This window comes from Podarcis gaigeae (genome assembly GCF_964106915.1).
Source record: "Podarcis gaigeae genome assembly, chromosome: 6".
NCBI lineage: Eukaryota > Metazoa > Chordata > Lepidosauria > Squamata > Lacertidae > Podarcis > Podarcis gaigeae.
The window spans coordinates 72,659,370-72,680,188 of record NC_139682.1 but is presented as its reverse complement, the minus strand read 5'-3'; the positions used below and the strand labels follow the sequence as shown (position 1 = coordinate 72,680,188).

At 44.9% G+C, this 20,819-nt stretch overlaps 1 protein-coding gene across 15 annotated transcripts in view; it reads right to left on the bottom strand.

Annotated features, from left to right (window-relative positions):
• Positions 1–5,749: 5,749 nt before the first annotated feature.
• BRDT (bromodomain testis associated) overlaps positions 5,750–20,819 on the bottom strand; it is a 68,365-nt gene continuing 53,295 nt past the window's right edge. For 12 of the 15 annotated variants that reach the window (XM_083743295.1, XM_083743302.1, XM_083743303.1 and 9 more), the window contains 7 exons: positions 18,962–19,127; positions 16,507–16,625; positions 15,460–15,604; positions 11,070–11,209; positions 9,144–9,349; positions 7,327–7,486; positions 5,750–6,575 (listed from right to left, as the gene is read on the bottom strand). In XM_083743295.1, the coding sequence (XP_083599421.1) occupies positions 6,507–6,575; positions 7,327–7,486; positions 9,144–9,349; positions 11,070–11,209; positions 15,460–15,604; positions 16,507–16,625; positions 18,962–19,127 (1,005 nt within the window). In that variant the 3' untranslated portion in view covers positions 5,750–6,506. The remainder of the gene's footprint in view (positions 6,576–7,326; positions 7,487–9,143; positions 9,350–11,069; positions 11,210–15,459; positions 15,605–16,506; positions 16,626–18,961; positions 19,128–20,819) is intronic. The other 3 variants (XM_083743305.1, XM_083743306.1, XM_083743307.1) reach the window with 1 other exon arrangement.

Below are 20,819 nucleotides of genomic sequence, written 5' to 3'. Positions count from 1 at the left end.
CATGAGCGCCATGCCCTATGGTACTGTATCAACTCAAAATAGCATGGGCAAAAGCAAGACTTTGCAGTTACCACTGTTCAGCTGATCAACCCTGCTATGGACAGAGAAATGGGCCATTCCTTGCTCCGCATCTGGCTGTACAGATGGTGTCCTGGGTATGGCAGGTGGGGATCAAATGGGGAAGACTGGCGGTGCAAATTAGACTCGGGGGCTAGAGGTTCTTCACTGCTGCTATGTACCTTTGGCCCTCCAGTTGCTTATGTAAATTAAAGAATAAAATCATCCGTGGCCATTGCCATGGTGCCTATGCTCTGCATAGCTGTCAACTTACAGATTTGAAAATAAGGGACCAGCAGCTTCAAAAATAAGGGATCAGCAGCTAAAATAAGGGATTTTCCAAGCACAGGTATGTTCAACTTCTGAGCCCCTCCGAGCCAAAGGCAGAAAGCCCAGCCAGCAGCCAAACGAAGCCTCAAGCGGTGGTTCCCACAGCGCAGCAACCCGGCAAAGGGGATGCAGCAAGGAAAACCACCGTCACCTCTCCGCTGGGAAGTGCTGAGCAAAGGCGAGTCCCCAGGCAATGTGACTGATTTGATTGGCACAAGGCATGCAAGCTCCACCCCTTCAGTCGTTCTTAGACTCCTTAGTGGGTGAGCAATGCAGCCAAGCAACACAGTTGGAGCCTCCTTCCTCCCTGGCCGGCAGGGGAGAGGAGCTGCTTCCTTTGAAACCTGGGAAATTGAAGGGACATCATCAATAAGGGACAGCAGCAGGACACGGCGCTGGGATAAGGGAGTTTCCTGCCAAATAAGGGGCGGTTGACAGCTATGATGCTCTGCCTTCACAGTAATGTTCCCAAATGCCCCTTTCTGGAAACCACACGAGGTGAGAGGGCTGTTGTGCTCAGATCCTGTTTGAAGGTTTCCCATAGACACCTGGTTGCCACCGTGAGAACAGGATAGTGGACTTGATGGACCATCGGCCTGTTACTGCTAGTATGTGCCTGTGTTACAATGTCTGTGTTACAATGAGGTCCCTGGCTTCACCCTTGGTGGGTTCTCCCGCGTTGCATCCTTTTCTGTTAAAGCACGAACCGGGCGAGTTGTGCCTGGGCAGCAACTTTTCCTGGAAGGTAAGATCGAAGCAAAACAAATAAGAGAGAAGGGCGAGAGCAATGGGATGTGGAGAGGGTGTGTGGCAGCTGCTTGACAATTGCTAGCTTCCCCCCCCCCCCCCCGACTGCAAACTTGGTTGCCATAGAGGAATGTCAGGGGTTGCCTAGCAACCACCATACTCATCCCCTCCTTCCAAATAGGCTTCCATTTGAAATAAGGAGAGCATCGTACAAAGAGGTGTGTGTGTGTTTTAAGCATGTTTTTAAGCAAGGTAAACACTCTGTGAAAGGAAGAAACTAGAAGCACACTCCAGAAGTTACACTTGGCAAACCCCACCTGTCTACTACCCTTAGTATCGCTAGATAGTCATGAGAGCTCTTGGACTAAAATGGTCAACTGAAAGCTTTCCTTTTCTGGTTCATCACCACAACAGTTATTAACACTGGGCTTTGGTAAAGCAAATAATTTAATTAGACAGTGCCTATATATTGATATTGAGCGACAGAATAACTTGGCCACGATAAGGAAATTTTGTCCACGGTTTGATTTTCCACCTAGTCATTTTAACACGTTGGCACCCCAGTTGCAAAATTTAACAATTCCAAAATACAGACGTGCTTTCACTTATGCAAGATTGAATACACTGCCTGCGGCTGTACAGGGTCGATTTCAAAAGATTCCGCTGGAAAAACACTTATGTCCTTGTGGAGATGGCAATATTGAGTCAGTAGCTCACGTGCTTCTAGCTTGAACTCTTTATACAGTGGTACAGTACCTCGGGTTACATACGCTTCAGGTTACAGACTCCGCTAACCCAGAAATAGTGCTTCAGGTAAGAACTTTGCTTCAGGATAAGAACAGAAATTGTGCTCCGGTGGCGCAGCGGCAGCAGGAGGCCCCATTAGCTAAAGTGGTGCTTCAGGTTAAGAACAGTTTCAGGTTAAGAACGGACCTCCGGAACGAATTAAGTACTTAACCCGAGGTACCACTGTAAAGATTTGATGAGTGAGGTTATTACCCCTCTACTACTATCCAGACCAGGTCGATCAACCATTGCTACTGTGCCGTTCCTTCTAGCAGATTAAGATAACCAGGTGACAGCAAAAACTGCAAAAAAAATTATAAAAAAAAATAGCAGGGGCAATCAGAGTAAGATCTATTATTTTACTATTGATGTAAACCTTCAGAATGTATTAAGTTTTTACCTCTATCTTCAGTACATTTTATTTTATTTTATTGCTATGGCTAGCAGCTGATGCAAATAAAGATTCTTCTGGTTCTGATTACTCTTTGCAAACTGCACAGATAAACTGCACTTGCCTTCTTTTCCCATGAACTGGAGACAATGTGACAGAAGGGAGATAATTTGTAGCCAGTGAGGACCTGTAAGCCTGGAATACGCTGGTGATGATACGGAGTTGAGAACATCAAAAGCATTCCTACTGGGGTCTGGCCAAAGGCCTGTTTGGTCCAGCATTGTGTTCGGTCCAGTATCCTGTTCCTGCAGTGGTCAAACACTTTTTCCATGCGTTCCCCAACAACTGGTATTTAACAGCATAACCCCCGATACCAGCGGTAATATATAGACATCATGACTGATATCCTTATTCTCCATAAATCTTCTTTCATAGCCAGCCAGCTTGGTGACCATCTTGCGATAGCAAAGTCCTTAGCTTAAGTATGAGCTGCCACTGTGTAAAGTAGTAGTTTATTGTTACAAAAGTCAGGTGGCTCTCTATGCTGAGTGGTGGCAAGAGCCCATGGGGTTCCAGGCACTCGCCCAGGGGCTGTGTTCCTTTATATTTGCAGCAGTTCTCAACCTGTGGATCCCCAGATGTTGTTGGACTACAACTCCCATCATCCTTGAGCTCTGGCCTTGCTAGCTAGGGGTGATGGGAGTTGTAGATCAACAACATCTGGGGACCCACAAGTTGAGGAAGACTGCTTTATAGCATTGAGACATGGTGTGAAGACTGTTGTAGCTTTAAGAAATTGGGTTTATTCACCTGTTTACACCTGTTTACACCTTCAGTCTGCAAGGAGGGAGTCCAGATCTTGGTTGTTTAAAGAGGCGCTTGTCCCCCACAGCCCTGGAGCAGCGCATCCCTGGAGTCCAAGGCATCTTCCCCAGTCAGCTCTGCAGCCAGCCTGCTCAAAGATGGTTGGGGGTGATTCTGGTGCACACCCAAAAAACACCATGCAAATTGAAATAAGACCAATCAAAGCTTATTCTACGCATATGGTAGCGAGAAGATGGTCTTTTGTTATTTTGGTCTCATAACATACACTTTGTGATTTCTGGGTCAATGCGCTTTAACACCAAAGAACACTACTTTGAAATAAGCGAAATTCAAATTCTTCTTTCTATGCAGATGGAACCCAAAACAAACTGTTTTACTTTGTTTAGGCTTATGACACTTCGCTTTGCTATTTGTGGGTGAACACCGAAAGAGCAATTTAAGCTTATTCATCCTCTTTCTATTGAGATGGAACCAAAACCCCTATGCTTGATTTGGGCTGATAACAAACATTTGCAAATTTTGATTGAATGTGCATTCGAACACCAAAAACACCAATTTGAAATAAGTCCAATCACAGTGTTATCATCTTCTTTTTATGTAGATGGAAGCCAAGAAACCTTTTTGATTTGGCTGAGGGTGATTCTGGTGTAAACCCCAAAAACCATGTGAATTGAAATAAGCGCACTAACAGCTTATTCATCTTCTTTCTACGCATATGGAAGCGAAAGACAGTCTTTAGTTATTTTGGTCTCATTACATACACTTTGGAATTTCTGTGTAAATGTGCATTGACACCAAAGAATTCTCCTGCCCAGAATCCCTTGCTCCCTTTTCCTGTCACCTCAAACACCCTTCCAAACCCCTGTCTCTATTCTGTGGCAGGTGGGGAAGGACAGTTCTCTTGCATTCCCAATGGCCCTCAGTGGCCCTGTATTGTTGCTTAATGGCCCTAGCTTGGCCAGGTCGCGCGTGTGTGTGTGTGCGCTTTTGCATAGGCCAGCCCAGGAATTCATTTGCAGCTTGTATTCTCCCTTTGTATCCCAAATAATCATAATCTTAGCATTTATAGGGTTTTGGGGGGGTCCTCCCCAAATCTATAACACCCTCTCGTGTCCCCGAATCTTGCAACATTCAGCTTCCTTGCATAACCATGGGTTCTCGTAGTGTTGTTATGAGAGAAAAGCTTCCCTCCGTCCACTTTCTGTATGCCATGCATCATTTTATACAAAGCTGTCATTCTTTTAACTTGGCTTTTTCCAGTCTCGAAAGCCACAAATGTTTTAACCTTTCTTCAAAGGGGAATTGATTGCTTTGGTTGCACTTTTCAATTCACAAGCCTCAGCCTCAAGGAACCATATTGTGTGTCTTCACCAACTGGACTATAAAAGCAGGTGTGAGGGGAATAACACGAAAAGGAAGCATGTGATTGAGAGTAGTGGCCCCCAACCCTTCTGGGTTCTGGGGTACACTTAGAAAACTAAGGAAACTGGCTTGAGTGGCACAAAATTCCAGATTCAGAACTGGAAAAACGGGCAGTGCTCAGAGCCCTTTCCAACACAGGCAAAATATGGGTAGAGCTTTGCAAAACAAATAAAGACAAACACCTGCCCCACAACAGCAAGCAAAAACATAAATACATTCCCTCTAATAAAAAAGTCAAAATAAAAAGAATGGAAGCGGTAGGGTTACTTGCTGGGCACCCAAGGCAGTGTCTGGTATTGTTGAAGACTCCCATGATAGAGATAAACAAAACCCATGCCTTACCCAGCTCTGATACTGCCCAGAAATGAGCTGGGCTGGAGAAATATGATATGAGAAGAAGGTGGAGCAGCTGGTCAGGTGTCACTCTCCTCCAACATGTGTACCATCTGGTATTAAGAGGTAGAGCGTACCCCATTCCCCACTTTATGGCCAAATAGACAAGAACATTTTTAATAAGACATGTACATCTGGTTTGACTCTAAGCTAGAGAGGTTCCTTGATATAGAATCATAGAAGATTTAGAAGGGACTTCAGGGGTCATCCAACCCCCTGAAATTCAGGAATCCTGCCCACAGCCATTCCTAGGTAAAGGTAAAGGGACCTCTGAATGTTAGGTCCAGTCGCAGATTACTCTGGGGTTGCTTTATTGGCCAAGGGAGCCGGCATACAGCTTCTGGGTCATGTGGCCAGCCTGACTAACCTGCTTTCTGGCAGCACATGGAAACGCCGTTTACCTTCCCACCAGAGCGGTACCTATTTATCTACTTGTACTGTGTGCTTTCGAACTGCTAGGTTGGCTGGAGCAGGGACCGAGCAATGGGAGCTCTCCTCGTCATGGGGATTTGAACCGCTGACCTGATCAGCAAACCCTAGGCTCTGTGGTTTAACTCACAGTACCACCTGTGTCCTAGGTGGGCTCAAACCACCAACCTGAGCATGGTTGATCAATACATATGGCCTCAGCCAACATGTTTAGGGCTGAGGTGTAGGTAACTGAAAAATCTAAACTTACAGGATGTAGTTTTATAGGAACTTTGACAAATAATGTTTGGTTGGTAGTTGAGTGTTGTTGTTTTTTAATGGAACAATAAAATAGGTTAGAAACTACAAAATCCACTAAACCTCCAATTATGACAACTTTTTTTATTAACGTATGAAAGGTGTAAAATATAAAGACATTTGAGCATCTAATACAAACAGTTGTAAGGTGTTCATTCAAAAGAAAATGGAAATGATTCAATCTATTACTTAGGAATAACAAAAAATACTTGCATATTTACAGATTTTTACAAGGAAAATAGACACTGAAGATTTATTTAGGTTTTACTTTTCAAATGATGGGTAGGGAGAAGTCCAAAATGCAAATCCTCAATACTACATGAGCTAAAAGGCATTTTAGCTTGCCACATCAAATAACATTTCAACTTAAAGACATTTGCCAAATAAATCAAAGCTAAACAAAGTAGTTTAAATACCCATAAAAAATAAATCAGTACACATCCAAGGTGCTTTTAAATACCAAACTTGAACCCTGAAAGCAATGCCTGGCTTGTTTTGCACCATGCACATCAAATAAAGATTTTGAAACAGGTTTAAAAGTCCAGAAATAATAGTATTTCAGAACTAAGGCTAGGCACTGAAAACTGCCTCTAAGGATTACAGCAAGCCTTTACACTGAGAAGTTTTCAAGCTTTACAATTTTAATGGTAGCAAGTTTTATAAAAACTGAACTTATTACAGTAATATACTGGCTCTTCAAAAATGATTAACAAGTGTTCAGATAGAATTATCACCAAAAAATGTATTCTGGCAGTGAATGGAGTATTTTTCTGCAATCCAACATTACTTCTAAAGAACGGTAACCAAAGTTACGCCACATTCCTTCCTCTCATTTCAGGGTTTCTTCAAACGTTGCCATAACGTCACTCTGAAAATTCATATCAATGGTGCCCACCATCTATTTAAAAACAAAAAGCAATTAAATGGGAGCGGGGCGGATTATTTATGTTGCAATGGTGTAGGTATTTAACCAGGAGTAAGGAAAAGGTAAAGGAACCCCTGACCATTAAGTCCAGTCGGGAACAAATCTGGGGTTGCGTGCTCACCTCACTCTATAGGCCAAGGGAGCCGACGTTTGTCCGCAGACAGCTTCTGGGTCATGTGGCCAGCATGACTAAGCTGCTTCTGGCGAACCAGAGAAGTGCACAGAAATGCCGTTTACCTTCCCGCCAGAGCGGTACCTGTTTATCTACTTGCACTTGACGTGCTTTCGAACTGCTAGGTTGGCTGGAGCTGGGACCGAGCAATGGGAGCTCACCCCGTCGCGGGGATTCAAACCACTGACCTTCTGATCAGCAAGCCCTAGGCTCAGTGGTTTAGACCACAGCGCCACCCACGTCCCAACCAGGAGCAAGACGCACATAATTCAGCGTAATTTAATTTTGAGTAAACGTGCACAGAGATAATGTATGAACTTTTCTGGATTCAGGTTTCAACAGGTAGCAACCCCTGGAAATCTTTAATGTGCCATGTAGTCAAAGCAGTCAGTGATACCCAAACTCTATTGCTAAGCTGGCTCTTCAGATGGGTCTAAGCCAATAAAGTCCCATTGATTTAGTTAGGAATAAGCTATTAGAGCAGATCCTTAGCTGTTGCAGTTTGTTATGTGACCGACACTGTTAAAGCTGATTTATGCACCAATTACTTACCGCTTCTCTCCACCTACGCTCTTGTTCCATTTTTCTTGCCAAGTTACGGTCTCCAAGAAGACTTTGTGTCAAGCATAGCTGCTCTTTTGTGGACGCTGCTTTCGAAGGGGAACAGCTCGCTTTTGCTGCAGTAGGTTTCAAATCTGTTTTCCCATTGTTTCTATATAGGAAGAAACACACCCGTTGCTTATGAATTCAAAGATGCAGACCTCACATTTGAAGGAATAAAAAAGGTGAAGGGACCCCTGACCATTAGGACTAGTTGTGGCCGACTCTGGGGTTGCGGCGCTCATCTCGCTTTTATTGGCCGAGGGAGCCGGTGTACAGCTTCCGGGTCATGTGGCCAGCATGACGAAGCCGCTTCTGGCGAACCAGAGCAGCACACGGAAACGCCGTTTACCTTCCCACCGAAGCGGTACCTATTTATCTACTTGCACTTTGACGTGCTTTCGAACTGCTAGGTTGGCAGGAGCTGGGACTGAGCAACGGGAGCTCACCCCGTCGCGGGGATTTGAACTGCCGACCTTCTGATTGGCAAGTCCTAGGCTCTGTGGTTTAACCCACAGCGCCACCCACGTCCCTGAAGGAATAAACGTAACCAACAATCTGCAAGGATTTTGCATGTCAATTCCTAAACAGTGTACTCAGGGGCAGAGGAAGGGGGCGGTGGGGGCAGTGCACCCCGGGTGTCACCAGTGAGGGGGTGACAAAATGCCGGGCAGCACTCACCATGGGGCCTGCAGTGCGCCTGAGCCACGCATCTCTCCTGGGAGTGACGCGGTGGCTTGGGTGCCTGCAGGCTCCACGCTGCCCCAGACTGTCTGCACGCCGCTTCCCCCTCAGCTGTGGGGAGATGAATGGGAGGAGGCAGGCAGATTCCTCGGAGGCCCCACGGAGCGTCCTGCCCCGACTCGCCCCACCCCACGGGCGGCTGACCCCGCCCCTGGGCGCAGGGCACATGAGCCGCCCCAGGCACCCAATCGGCTTGCTCTGCCACTGAGTGTACTGCAAGTAGGGATGAAGTATATTGCAAAAAATCCACCATATTAGATGTATCCCACCACTCTGCTGATGGAAGCAGAGAGGTGCCATCCAGCACTGATTCCCCACCCCCGCTATCCAGCACCTGCAAAAATATAGGCAGTGGCATCCCAAGAGATGGATTAATAATGATGCACTGGGATTTCCTAACTGACAACAATGCAAAAAAAAATAATCAATAAAAAAAAATCTCAGAACTGCTGCCCTTGTCCAAAAAAAGCCCCTCTGTTACAGCTCTGGTCACACATTGACTTTGTTGATGTGAAAACAAAAAGCTTGTTTGTGCTGGCCAATAAAGCGCACAAGTGTGGATTAAGATGTGCACTTAATTTTAAACCAGAAAACGTCAGTACCAAAAGTTTGGGCGACACTGATCTTGTAGTTAGTTTTCCCAGTTATGTCTCCAAATGGATATACCCGTGGACACTTTGGAAAAGTCATAATTTTAAATTTTACTTTATGCTTGCTAGTAGAGCGGCAGCTACAGTGTTACTAACAAGCTCAAATACTCATCTCTGCCAACAGTCAGTTCACATCGATGAAGTATAAACATGGGCATATGCAAACATCAGAGTAACCTTGAAAATAATACTCAATAGACCGTGCTGCTATTTTACCAACATGGTGACTAGCTATCGCCTCTAATTATTTCCCCTCAAATAGGAATCAGTTCCACATTGCCACAAAACAGCCCAGTTGGAAACCACTCAGTATGAGCGTAGTTAAATGGACATGTGAAATACAGCCTTTCAATTTAATTATATAGAATTACAAACCTCTCTTTTTCCTGAGGGAGGCTTCTCAGTTTCCTCTCAGCTTGCTCCAATTGCCTTTTGCGGTCCTTTGCCCACTCACTTTCTTCTTTTTCTAGTGCTGCTTTTTGGAACTGCCTGAAGCTTTCATTGGAGGATTTGATTGGGGCCGGCGCAGGGATCATTTTACCTAAACTTGTCCAGGAATCCGCATGCTTGACTTTGATGTCCTGAAATTAAACAGAAGAGCATTTCTCAGCTCTAAACAAAAGCAAGTTCAGCGTTTTCCATCTCGGGCAGGACCACAAAAGCAAAATAGCAGGCAGAGAGGATTTTGTGGTGGTAGTGGTGGTTGCAATCATGATACCTTAAGACACTCATCAGCACTTGGTTTAGGATAGAACTGTAGCCCCATTCAGGTGTTATAACCTACCGGGCAATTAAAAACACGTGTGAGAGAGAGCAGGAACCGACATGCTAACTTGTCACTTGGAGACAAACTTATATAGTGGGAAACCTGCTGGACTCGTGCAAGCTCCCTGAACAATTTAGGCCCCTACAACACGGCTGGGGAACATGAGGCCATGCAGATGTTTCTGGATTGCAACTCCTACAAGCCCCAGACAACGTGCTGAATGGACAGAGCCGATAGGAAAATCTGGAGGCCCAGACAGAGGGCCTTTTCGGTAGTGGCACCCACCCTGTGGAACACCCTCCCTTCAGATGTGAAGGAAATAAGCAGCTATCCTATCTTTAAAAGACATCTGAAGGCAGCCCTGTTCAGGGAAGTTTTTAATATTTAACGCTGTACTGTTTTTAACACTTGATTGGGAGCCACCCAGAGTGGCTGGGGAAACTCAGCCAGATGGGGGGGCTATAAATAATAAATTATTATTATTATTATTATTATTATTATTATTATTATTATTATTATTACAAGTTCCCCAGCCCTGCTCCAGATGATCAAGATTGTGAACTGCATGTGAAGCCTAAACAAGCAGGAAAAAAACAATTGACTGCAGAAATTATCACTCACATTCACGGAGGCCAAATGGGGAATGGTGTACTAGAATGACAAATGGAGCTAACTTACTGCACCACTCTCCCCTGTGAGCAAAAATTAACAAAGTGGCGATTCATCCCTTATGGAATATTGAATGGGAAGCAATTAGATGCCTATATTGCTATTATCACAGAAAGCTTCTAATTACAGTTGCAGGGGACCTTTGATGAATGGGATTTGCTTCCAAGCAAAGGGGCTTGATTGTGCTGGATAATGGGACTATATGAAATGTCACTCAGAACCACTATTTTAATTCCGTTCCATTCCCAGCCGATTGTGTCAAAGCAATGTCTCAGCGGGGTCAAAATCCCTAGTGTCAAAGCAACCTTCAACTCACGCAAAAGATGTTTTTGACCGGGGAGGCAAGAATTCTCTGCAGATCACATGAAAATTATGTAACACTTTGGACAAGATATATTTTGACAGCTGTCCAACGAATGGTGGCTGTGGAATCCACTAATCGCAGGATCCCTTTGCCATATCCTGCAGTTCAGCTAAATGCCCATCTCGGGTTGAATATTTAGTCAGTGGGTTTTCTTTTTTGGGGAGGGAGGCAAAATTGCTAACACAAATCCATTCCAAGGGACATGTTTATTAGATGTCCTCTTGGACATATCAAAAAGCAGATCAAATTGCTTTGTCAACTATGAGCATGGGGCACCGGGTGGTGTGACTGGGTCAGCCACGCACTCAAGATTTCTGACATGCGCACTGGCTAGCTCCCTTTGGGGTAGGCGCTTTAATGGGATAGTCACTAGAAGCCCATTCAAAGCCTGATGACAAAGGTGCCGTTCTCACCCCCAGCTATCTACATAGGCCGACTTTCGTTGGCAACACAAATCGGCCTCTGCTTTTCGCTGTTATCTTACAAGGCAGCAAATTATTACCTTTGCTAGAGGAATCTGAGGTTTAGCATCTCTCCTTTTTTTGCCCTCGCTGTTATCGGAGCAGCTGGCTGCCACAGCGGCATGTGCAGAATCAGTCATACGTTGCCCACATGGACCATCTGGAAAACCCGTCTTCGATTCTGGAATGTAAACAGAAGCCGTGAGTGACAAGGCAGCGAGTTTCAAGAGGGCGGAGAACACCTCCACCAAATCTCTTGCTGTCAGAGGAGAAAATAAAGCAGAGGGCTTCTAACTTAGCTTCTGTCCATTTGAATCACAGGCTATGTTTCCACTCCTCAGCCTTGAAATGGTTTTATTTGTCCCTTGTTTACTTTGCGCGATTTCCAAGTAAGCAGAAGGGCAAGATCTCCCCGTGCGGCTGCAGCTGTCTATTTTCGGATGCTTGCTTGAGTGTGTGTAGAAGATGCACATTCCCCATGACTCGTTTCCTTCCTCCCTCCCATCCTAACAGGGACCATTCTGCCTCCCTGCGATGCGCTTTCTCAGGTTCCCCAGGGGAGAAGAGCCTGTTACTAAGTAACCCTGCATTTGGAATAAAACTCCCCAGGCAGCCGGCTTCCACTTTCTCCAAACAAATAGGTCAGCCCAAAAAACCTACGGATGGCATAAAGCTCACAATTCACTTTCGACCGATTATACGCACGCAAGTGTCTCTATGCTGCCAGTGGAAAGTCCTCAGTAAAAGAAGCTGCATGCGCACGTGTCACAAACATCCTCAGAAAGTTATATTCCTCCCTATTCCTCAAAGTTTTCAGAGCAACCATTTGATAAATTAAGGCAGAGGTTTTCAACCAGTGTGCCTTGAATGATGGTCAGGGGTGCTGCAGGCAACATTGGCCTCTGTCCCTCTTTCCTTCCCTCCCTCCTCTGATGCCCTCTTGCATCTCTGCCTCCCAAAGGCTGTTTGTTGCAACAACCTTAGCTGCAAGCTCCTCAAACGAATGGTGTCTCTGGCGCTGCCTGGAGGACTCCCAAGAAGAGAGGAGAGGAGAGGAACACTTCAGAAGGGATGGTGTTCGAAAAGGAGTGAGGGGCTGCCGGCTCTGCAGGCAAGGGGTGACGTAACTGGGCTCCTGAGCCCCACAGGGGTGCCGCAGAAAGAATGGAGCTAGTCAAGGAAGCCATGGACTCAAAAAGGTTGAAAACCTCTGAATTAAGGTGTAGTTCAGGGCTGGAGTTACTACAGTGGTACCTCGGGTTAAGTACTTAATTCATTCCGGAGGTCCGTTCTTAACCTGAAACTGTCCTTAACATGAAGCACCACTTTAGCTAATGGGGCCTCCCGCTGCTGCCACACGATTTCTGTTCTCATCCTGAAGCAAAGTTCTTAACCCAAGGTACTATTTCTGGGTTAGCGGAGTCTGTAACCTGAAGCGTATGTAACCTGAAGCATATGTAACCCGAGGTACCACTGTTCAGGATTGTAAGCAAAACATTATGCGGCCCTGTTCTCTCCCCATAACCAACCACTGCAATACATGATGGTTGTTAGAACCATTTGCGCATGGTTACTGCCTGCCTCCCGGTGACCCGTTGGTGCAGTGCTGTAGCCATAGGCGGGTTTCACACTGGTAGAAATCAAGAGGCATCAGGAAAATAAGACTTCTCTCACCGTATGCCAAAAACTAAATTCTGTGTTATGTTGATGGATGTGAGTTACTGGCTCCCATAGGTAAAACGGGAGCTTCAAATGGCCAAGAACTGAACTGGGTGATGAGAACAAATATTGCCAGTAGTATAATTCACTAAGGCCTTATCCACACATACATTTCCTCCAGCTTTTCCAGGCACGGTCCACACTTAAAAGATCCGTGTCTGAGCGTGTTGTTGTTGTTGTTGTGTTTCTTTGCCTTGCTTTTCCCTCAAAAAGTTGGCTCTTTATTTATTTTAAATTACGTTTTTATTAAAGATTTTGTGTGTGTGTGTGTTATAAAACAAACAAAGAAACAAGGAAAAGTACTGACCTATTCCTGCCACGCACCCCCCCCCCCGCTGCAACAGCATACAAATCAATACGGCTAATCTGACCCAACAACACCCCCCTCATGCATACAAACAAACCACTCCGCAAACAGCCAAATTGCAACCAGCCAAGCTCTGAATCCTCCAATCTCTCGCAATGCCAATACAAATAAATAACTATATAAATAAAGGGCCTGCCCTTGTGACATGGACACGAAAACCTTGCAGAAACCAGCTTTTTAAAGCTCAATCAAAGCCAATGGCAATCAGAGGAAAACCCTAATTTACATCTGCTCTAGGGGAAAAACAACAACGCTTGGACACAGAGTATTTAAGTGCAGGCCTGTGCCTGGAAACAGCAAGGGGAAAGGTAAATGCAGATAAGCCCTAACAGATTCAATTCCACTTCAATTCTAGTACACTTTAACTCAATGGTGTTGGATATGTTGAAGGAATTAGTATATGGAGGGCAGGAGGATTGGTAGATAGGCTTCTGAGCGCTGCTGGAAGCTTTTGTTTTAAGATTTAAAATGCGAAAAATGTTGGGGAAGAGAGGGCTCTATCAAAGGCGAGTAAGTCAATACATAAAATCCCAGAGCAGATTTAGGGAGGTGGCATTAGCTTGTTCAATGGCTTCATTGGAAACAAACCATCAAATACAGAGGGCATACATAAAAGGTAAAGGTACCCCTGCCCGTACGGGCCAGTCTTGCCAGACTCTAGGGTTGTGCGCTCATCTCACTCTAGAGGCCGGGAGCCAGCGCTGTCCGTAGACACTTCCGGGTCACGTGGCCAGTGTGACAAAGCTGCATCTGGCGAGCCAGCGCAGCACACGGAACACCGTTTACCTTCCCGCTGGTAAGCGGTCCCTATTTATCTACTTGCACCCGGGGGTGCTTTCGAACTGCTAGGTTGGCAGGCGCTGGGACCGAACGACGGGAGTGCACCCCACCGCGGGGTTTCGAACCGCCGACCATGCGATCGGCAAGCCCTAGGCGCTGAGGTTTTACCCACAGCGCCACCCACATCCCTGGGCATACATAACTTGAGAGCAAATAAAAATCTCACCATGATTAATCATTTAAAGCATTTATTTAAGACTATAAATAATTGCTATAATTTAAATTGCTATAAAACAGGGTGAGCTGAATCACATTATGTTTTCCTCTGTTCCTCTTGAGTCTCCTGCAAAATGCTGCCTGTGAGGAGGAAGCTGTGAATAAGGTACACGGCACAAAAAAAATGCCCAACTTAGTCACACTTGCACCTCTCATTGTGCAAAAGTTTGCAACTTGTATGTGTCAGTGATGTCAGCTGCTGCAAATATATATCAGACTGTACTGTGATTTCGCTTTTTCCAGAGAACAGCTTCCCCTAGGATACGGCACTAAACCAGGGAAGTAAACTATCTAAAAAAACCACACCCCACCAGCCATACAAGATTCTGCTTTCATTGATTCTGACCTGCATTGACCCTAAGAGAGCAGATCTGGTATCTGTACTGTTATGTACTGAGTTGAATAGGATCCAAATGGCAGCAGTCTGATTGGTCCTAGAACAATAGGGTCCAGAATGCAGCAGTCTGAATGGTCCACAGGAGCCACCCAATCTAGCTCCAGGTGGAAGTGCTTCGGAACCCTTCAGACAACATTAGAATGGTGTGTATATCACGAAGCCTGAATATTTCACAATGAAATCCACAGAATTTCCCCTCCGCTGAATTTTACGTTACAGAAGTTACCCGCAACGCACTTCATTGCATTGCATCACCCAGAATTTCCTACTACTTTGGAAATTGAAAGATTAGTTAATATTAGCAATCGGATTAAATAGCAATCAGATTAAATCCACACGGTGATCACTTGCTTTTAGGACATATTTTCATGCAGTTGGCCTCTTTGCATAATCCACATCTCAATGAAACAGTGGCAAAACTGTTTCAAGCAGATCTGGATGACAGCCTGTGTCGCCCTTTAAATAGTCCCCTGACATATGCGAGTCCCACAAGGCCATCTGTTTATCCAATTGCCAGTGTGGCGCAGCATTTAGATAAACCAACAAAACAGAGTACAGTGGTAACTCGGGTTAAGTACTTAATTCGTTCTGGAGGTCCGTTTTTAACCTGAAACTGTTCTTACCCTGAAGCACCACTTTAGCTAATGGGGCCTCCTGCTGCCGCCGCACCGCCGGAGCACGATTTCTGTTCTCATCCTGAAGCAAAGTTCTTAACCCAAGGTAATATTTCTGGGTTAGCGGAGTCTGAAGCGTATGTAACCTGAAGCGTATGTAACCCGAGGTACCACTGTACCCCTTTGTACCACTTTATCTGGACTGGGAACACCCACAAACATTTATTCTGAAGTCTACATCCCAGTCACGTTTGTATTTGCTTGACCAGAATACATACTTTGTTCCTGATTAATCGGTTTCGAGCCAGCAGTTCCCAAAGAGGCTTGTGTATGGACAGCAGATGTCTGCGCCTTCTGCAGTGATGTCTTCCCGTTTTCTTTGCTACTGCCCGGCAGGCTATTCGAAGAGGAAGAACAAGGTACCTGCAGGAAGATTCAAGGTCTTTTAGAGAAATATTCCATGAGAGGTGACAGCCATCCATCTCCCTCATCCCACGGGGATTTTGTTCTCTTGGAGATGGAGGGCAGCATGCGCCATTTTGTAGTTCCCCCTGCTTCTCACACAATGTACATTTTCCCTTCAGTACTTGAGAAACAGCCACCATTGTGGAAGAAAAAGGTCAAAAAGGCTGAAGCGGCTACATGGCTCTCCATAAAGCTATTTCTGCAAAAAACAGGTCTTTAATTTTCAGTAGCTTCTTCACCCAAAAATCTCTTTGGGAGAGCTCATATTCTTTAAACAAAAACGAAAAACAAAAAATAATAATATCCAAATTTATTAGATCCCAATACGTTCCCTTAGCTATTTCAAATTTAACAACTGTATACAGTTGAACAGAATCAGTTCTGGAAGTCTGTTTGACTTCCAAAACATTCTGAAACCAAGGCGCAGCTTCCGATTGGATGCAGGAAACAGGAAGCTTCTGCAGTCCATCGGAAGCTGCGGAAGCCCCATCGGATGTTTGGGTTCCAAAGAATGTTCACAAACAGGAACACTCACTTCTGGGTTGGGGGGATTCGAGAGCCAAAACGTTTGAGTCGCAAGGTGTTTGGGATCCAAGGTACAACTGTATATTGAATACTGGGTGGAATTGGAACCCTTGGGTTGGGTCCAAAAGTCCCCTTCTCCCATCAGAAGAAGCTCCTTCTGCTGAAGGAAGGGAGCCTTCAGATCCAATATATTGCCAACTATGTCAACAAGGGACAAAAAAAATATTCTTTTTTAATAACGTTCTGTGAAGGCAAACCACCAGAAGTATCAAATAATTAGGCGTTTTTTAAAAGTTAAATGCAATTTTAAAAACGAGTTTGTCAGCGATATTCACCTTTGAGTGCATGTGGGGAGACTGGATAATGGATGGGTTGACTGCCATTGGCAACAAGCTATTTTGAGTGGCTTGCTGAACTGGAGTACAGTGCAGTGGAGAAACAACAGCTATTATACCTGCAAAAAGCAGAGGAGGGAAGATGAAAACAGAAGAATGCCATTGCCTCAGAGTACAGCACCCAATTAATGAAGCCATGCACAAACAATCCAAGCTGAACAAACATAAGGGTTCAAGCATTCAGAGGAGGAAAACCACGTACACACTTAAGTAATTTCAGTCGGGATCCCACTGGGGATGGCTCTTTACTCTAAAAATGCACTTTGTAGGGTGATGCCCATGGACCAGTCTACAGATTGGCTCATGCCTTTTGTTACTGGTTAGTATTACAGGGACGCGGGTGGCGCTGTGGTCTAAACCACTGAGCCTCTTGGGCTTGCCAATCATAAGGTCTGCGATTCGAATCCCTGTGACTGGGTGAGCTCCCATTGCTCTGTCCCATCTCCTGCCAACCTAGCAGTTTGAAAGCACGTCAAAGTGCAAGTAGATAAATAGGTACCACTGCGGTGGAAAGGTAAACGGCGTTTCAATGCGTTCTGGCACTCATCACGGTGTTCCGTTGCTCCAGAAGCAGTTTAGTCATGTTGGCCACATGACCTGGAAAGCTGTCTGTGGACAAACGCCGGCTCCCTCAGCGAGATGAAAGCGAGATGAGCACTGCAACCACACAGTTGCCTTTGACTGGACTTAACCATCCAGGGGTCCTTTACCTTTACCTTAGTATTCACTTACTTAGCAAGGAATATACCACGTATTCAAAAACATCTCTTATCAATTTATATAAGGTAGGGTTGCCTTTTGGGGGGAGTAGGGACAAATTTCTATTGAAAAAAAAGCTCAAGTTTTTGAGCTATTTTAAAAGGATATTCATCATAATCTACACTTCAGACAGGGTTACCATACGTCCGGATTTCCCCAGATGAACTACAGCCATTTTTGCCCGGGCACTGTTTCCGATGGCCAAATCCTGGCTGTGTCTGGGAAATTCGGAAAAATATGGGGGGGGGATAGCCATTTTAAAAGCAAATAATATATAACACCACTATATATGAGGTAGGCTTGCCTAAACAAAACAGATTTAATAGGCAAAAAATAAAATAAAGACAATAAAGCTAATTTTAATAGGAAGAGTTTGAGAGGTGCTAAAATGCGGACATCTTGCAAGTGCTGAACAAACATGAAGTGCCACTTGGAAAAGTACCAGTTCCACAAATTGAAATGGTCAAATGGACACATTTGGGGTAAGATGATCCTTTAAGTAAATCCTTTAAGTAAACTGGCCCCAAGAGTATTGCCGTACATAACAATAAAGGTAAAGGTAAAGGGACCCCTGACCATTAGGTCCAGTTGTGGCCAACATTGCTCATCTCGCTTTATTAGCCGAGGGAGCCGGTGTACATCTTCCGGGTCATGTGGCCAGCATGACGAAGCCACTTCTGGGGAACCAGAGCAGCGCATGGAAACGTCGTTTACCTTCCCGCTGGAGCGGTACCATTTATCTACTTGCACTTTGACGTGCTTTCGAACTGCTGGGTTGGCAGGAGCAGGGACCGAGCAATGGGAGCTCACCCCGTCGTGGGGATTCGAACCGCCGACCTTCTGATCTGCAAGTCTTAGGCTCTGTGGTTTAACAATAGGAACACCTTAAATTTAATCCCATAACAAATTGTCACCCAGCGCAGATCTTTGCCAGATCCTCCCACCACAAATAGCAAACAGTTTTTCTTTGAGCATGTACACAGCCATGGGCGACAATCAAAACTGATCTCCTCTAAACTTTTAGGATGGTGTCCATGCAGCCTGGGTTGAAACTTATGAGACTGTGAAGAGGGGACTGACTGCTTGTTGGGTGACGTACAACTGAAAGGTTCTGGCCTTCTGGGAAGCACTAAATCTACTTTGCAGATTTGCCATCTGATTACTGTGAATGGGCCTGTCACTCTGGCCAATTCTAGATAGAAATTCAGGCTTCGACACAAAACAAATCTTAAGTTTTCCTTAACGGCAGCTGATGCTTCTTCTGAAGTTACGTGGTGTGCCCTGTTTAAACTTGTATTACCAGAACACACAACACATTTTTTAGAAGTAGGTTCTGAGCTGGCAACTGTTGCTTATATTGAAATCCATGCCTCTGCTTCTAAGCAACTTGTAGATAAAGCAAATATTATAAAAAAAAACCTCGCCATGTCTCCCATGCTCTCTCACCCAAAAGGAAACGAAACTCAGGGTACCGCTCACGGAATTCCACAAGGGAACAGGGACCACTTAAAAGCTATGTGCATATGTCAATCTTCCTCCAAGGAGTACATGTTTGTGCGGAAAGCCAAGTCACGGCCCTACAAAAGTCACCGGGGAGCATCTTTTGTGAATAGCCCTGTTTTCTGAGAAGACCTACCTGGAGGAGAGACAATGCTTTGTTCTTGTGGTTTCAGAGGGGTATGCTGTAACGTCTGGTGAGCGATCCTCGTTTCCGTGGATCTCTGAAACTGCATGCTGGTGGGCGAAGTGTTCCGTATCTGAGGGACAATAGCGCAGGACATCCTTGGATATAGCAGAGGCATCTAGGGAAGAATTCAACAGGGCTATTTACACCAACAAAGGTCCGTATAGTTAAAGCTATGGTTTTCCCAGTAGTGATGTATGGAAGTGAGAGCTGGACCATAAAGAAGGCTGATCACCGAAGAATGGATGCTTTTGAATTATGGTGCTGGAGGAGACTCTTGAGAGTCCCATGGACTGCAAGAAGATCAAACCTATCCATTCTTAAGGAAATCAGCCCTGAGTGCTCACTGGAAGGACAGATCGTGAAGCTGAGGCTCCAATACTGTGGCCACCTCATGAGAAGAGAAGACTCCCTGGAAAAGACCCTGATGTTGGAAAAGATGGAGGGCACAAGGAGAAAGGGACAACAGAGGATGAGATGGTTGGACAGTGTTCTCGAAGCTACCAGCATGAGTTTGACCAAACTGCGGGAGGCAGTGGAAGACGAAGAGTTGGACACAACTAAATGACTAAACAACAACAAAAATTTACACCATCTTACTCACTGACCGAGTCCTGTACAGGCTACTCCCCATTTGCGTGCGATTGGCACATGCCTGCCATTTTTGGTGCCAGAAAGGGGAGGGATGGATCGGGTTGGCCCTGGTGGTGGCTCGGAACATGGTCCCCATGTAAATGGGGAGTTGCCAGCACATCACAAATGAGGTTCCATCTGTAGGAGAAGTGCATTATGCATCTGTGATAGAGAGAGACTTTCCAGGAGTGATGCCCCAGATTTGGAAAACCCTCCTGAAAGAACTAAGACCTTTTTTTGTGTTGGCTTAAAGACTTTTACTTGCCGAGGCTTTTTATATTTATGGTTTTAGCCCACAATTATTTTTTAATCGATTATTTCAAATTTTATTATGCCATTTTGATCTTGTCTTGTTTTAATATTATAGTCAATATGCAATTTTTATTTTTTACATATACTGCCCTGGAATTCCTCTTTCGTGCAAAAGTGAAGCTTAGAAAATGTCCTCATATGTTATAGTGATACCTTGGTTCTCAAACGCTTTGGTACTCAAACAACTTGGAACCCAAACACTGCAAACCCGGAAGTAAGTGTTCCTGCTTGTGAACTTTTTTGGGAAGCCAAACATGCTCCGTTTTGAGTTTTACACTTCCGATTTGAGTGCCACACTTTTGTTTTGAGTGTTATGCTGAGGTCTGTCTCTTTTTGCTATTTATTTTGTGTTTTTGTGGCTCTTTTTTTTTGCTTGTTTTTGTGACTGTGTGGAACCCAGTTCAGCTACTGATCGTGTGACTGCAGTACTTTGCTTGTTGTTTTAATTAATTTATGGATCAATGGTCTCATTAGATAGTAAAATTCATGTTAAATTACTGTTTTAGGGGTTTGTTTTTAAAAGTCTGGAACAGATTAATCCATTTTGCATTACTTTCTATGGGAAAGCGTGTCTTGGTTTTGGAACAGGCTTCTGGGAATGGATTACGTTTGAGAACCAAGGCACCACTGTACATAAAAATCTGCATTTCAGAGAAGAAAACCAGACTCTAAGAAGGATTGGGGGGGGCAGTCCTCAACTGTGGGAGAGGAAAAGATTCAGGCAGGATCAGACATCTCTTTAGAGGTAAACGGATGCATAGGATGCTGCTGCATGCAATTAGCGCGTTCAGAGGTGCTAGCATATCAGGAAGAGGTGCAAAAGAACAGTCAAAGGGGAAGAAAAAGAATAAGTGAAGACTTGTGG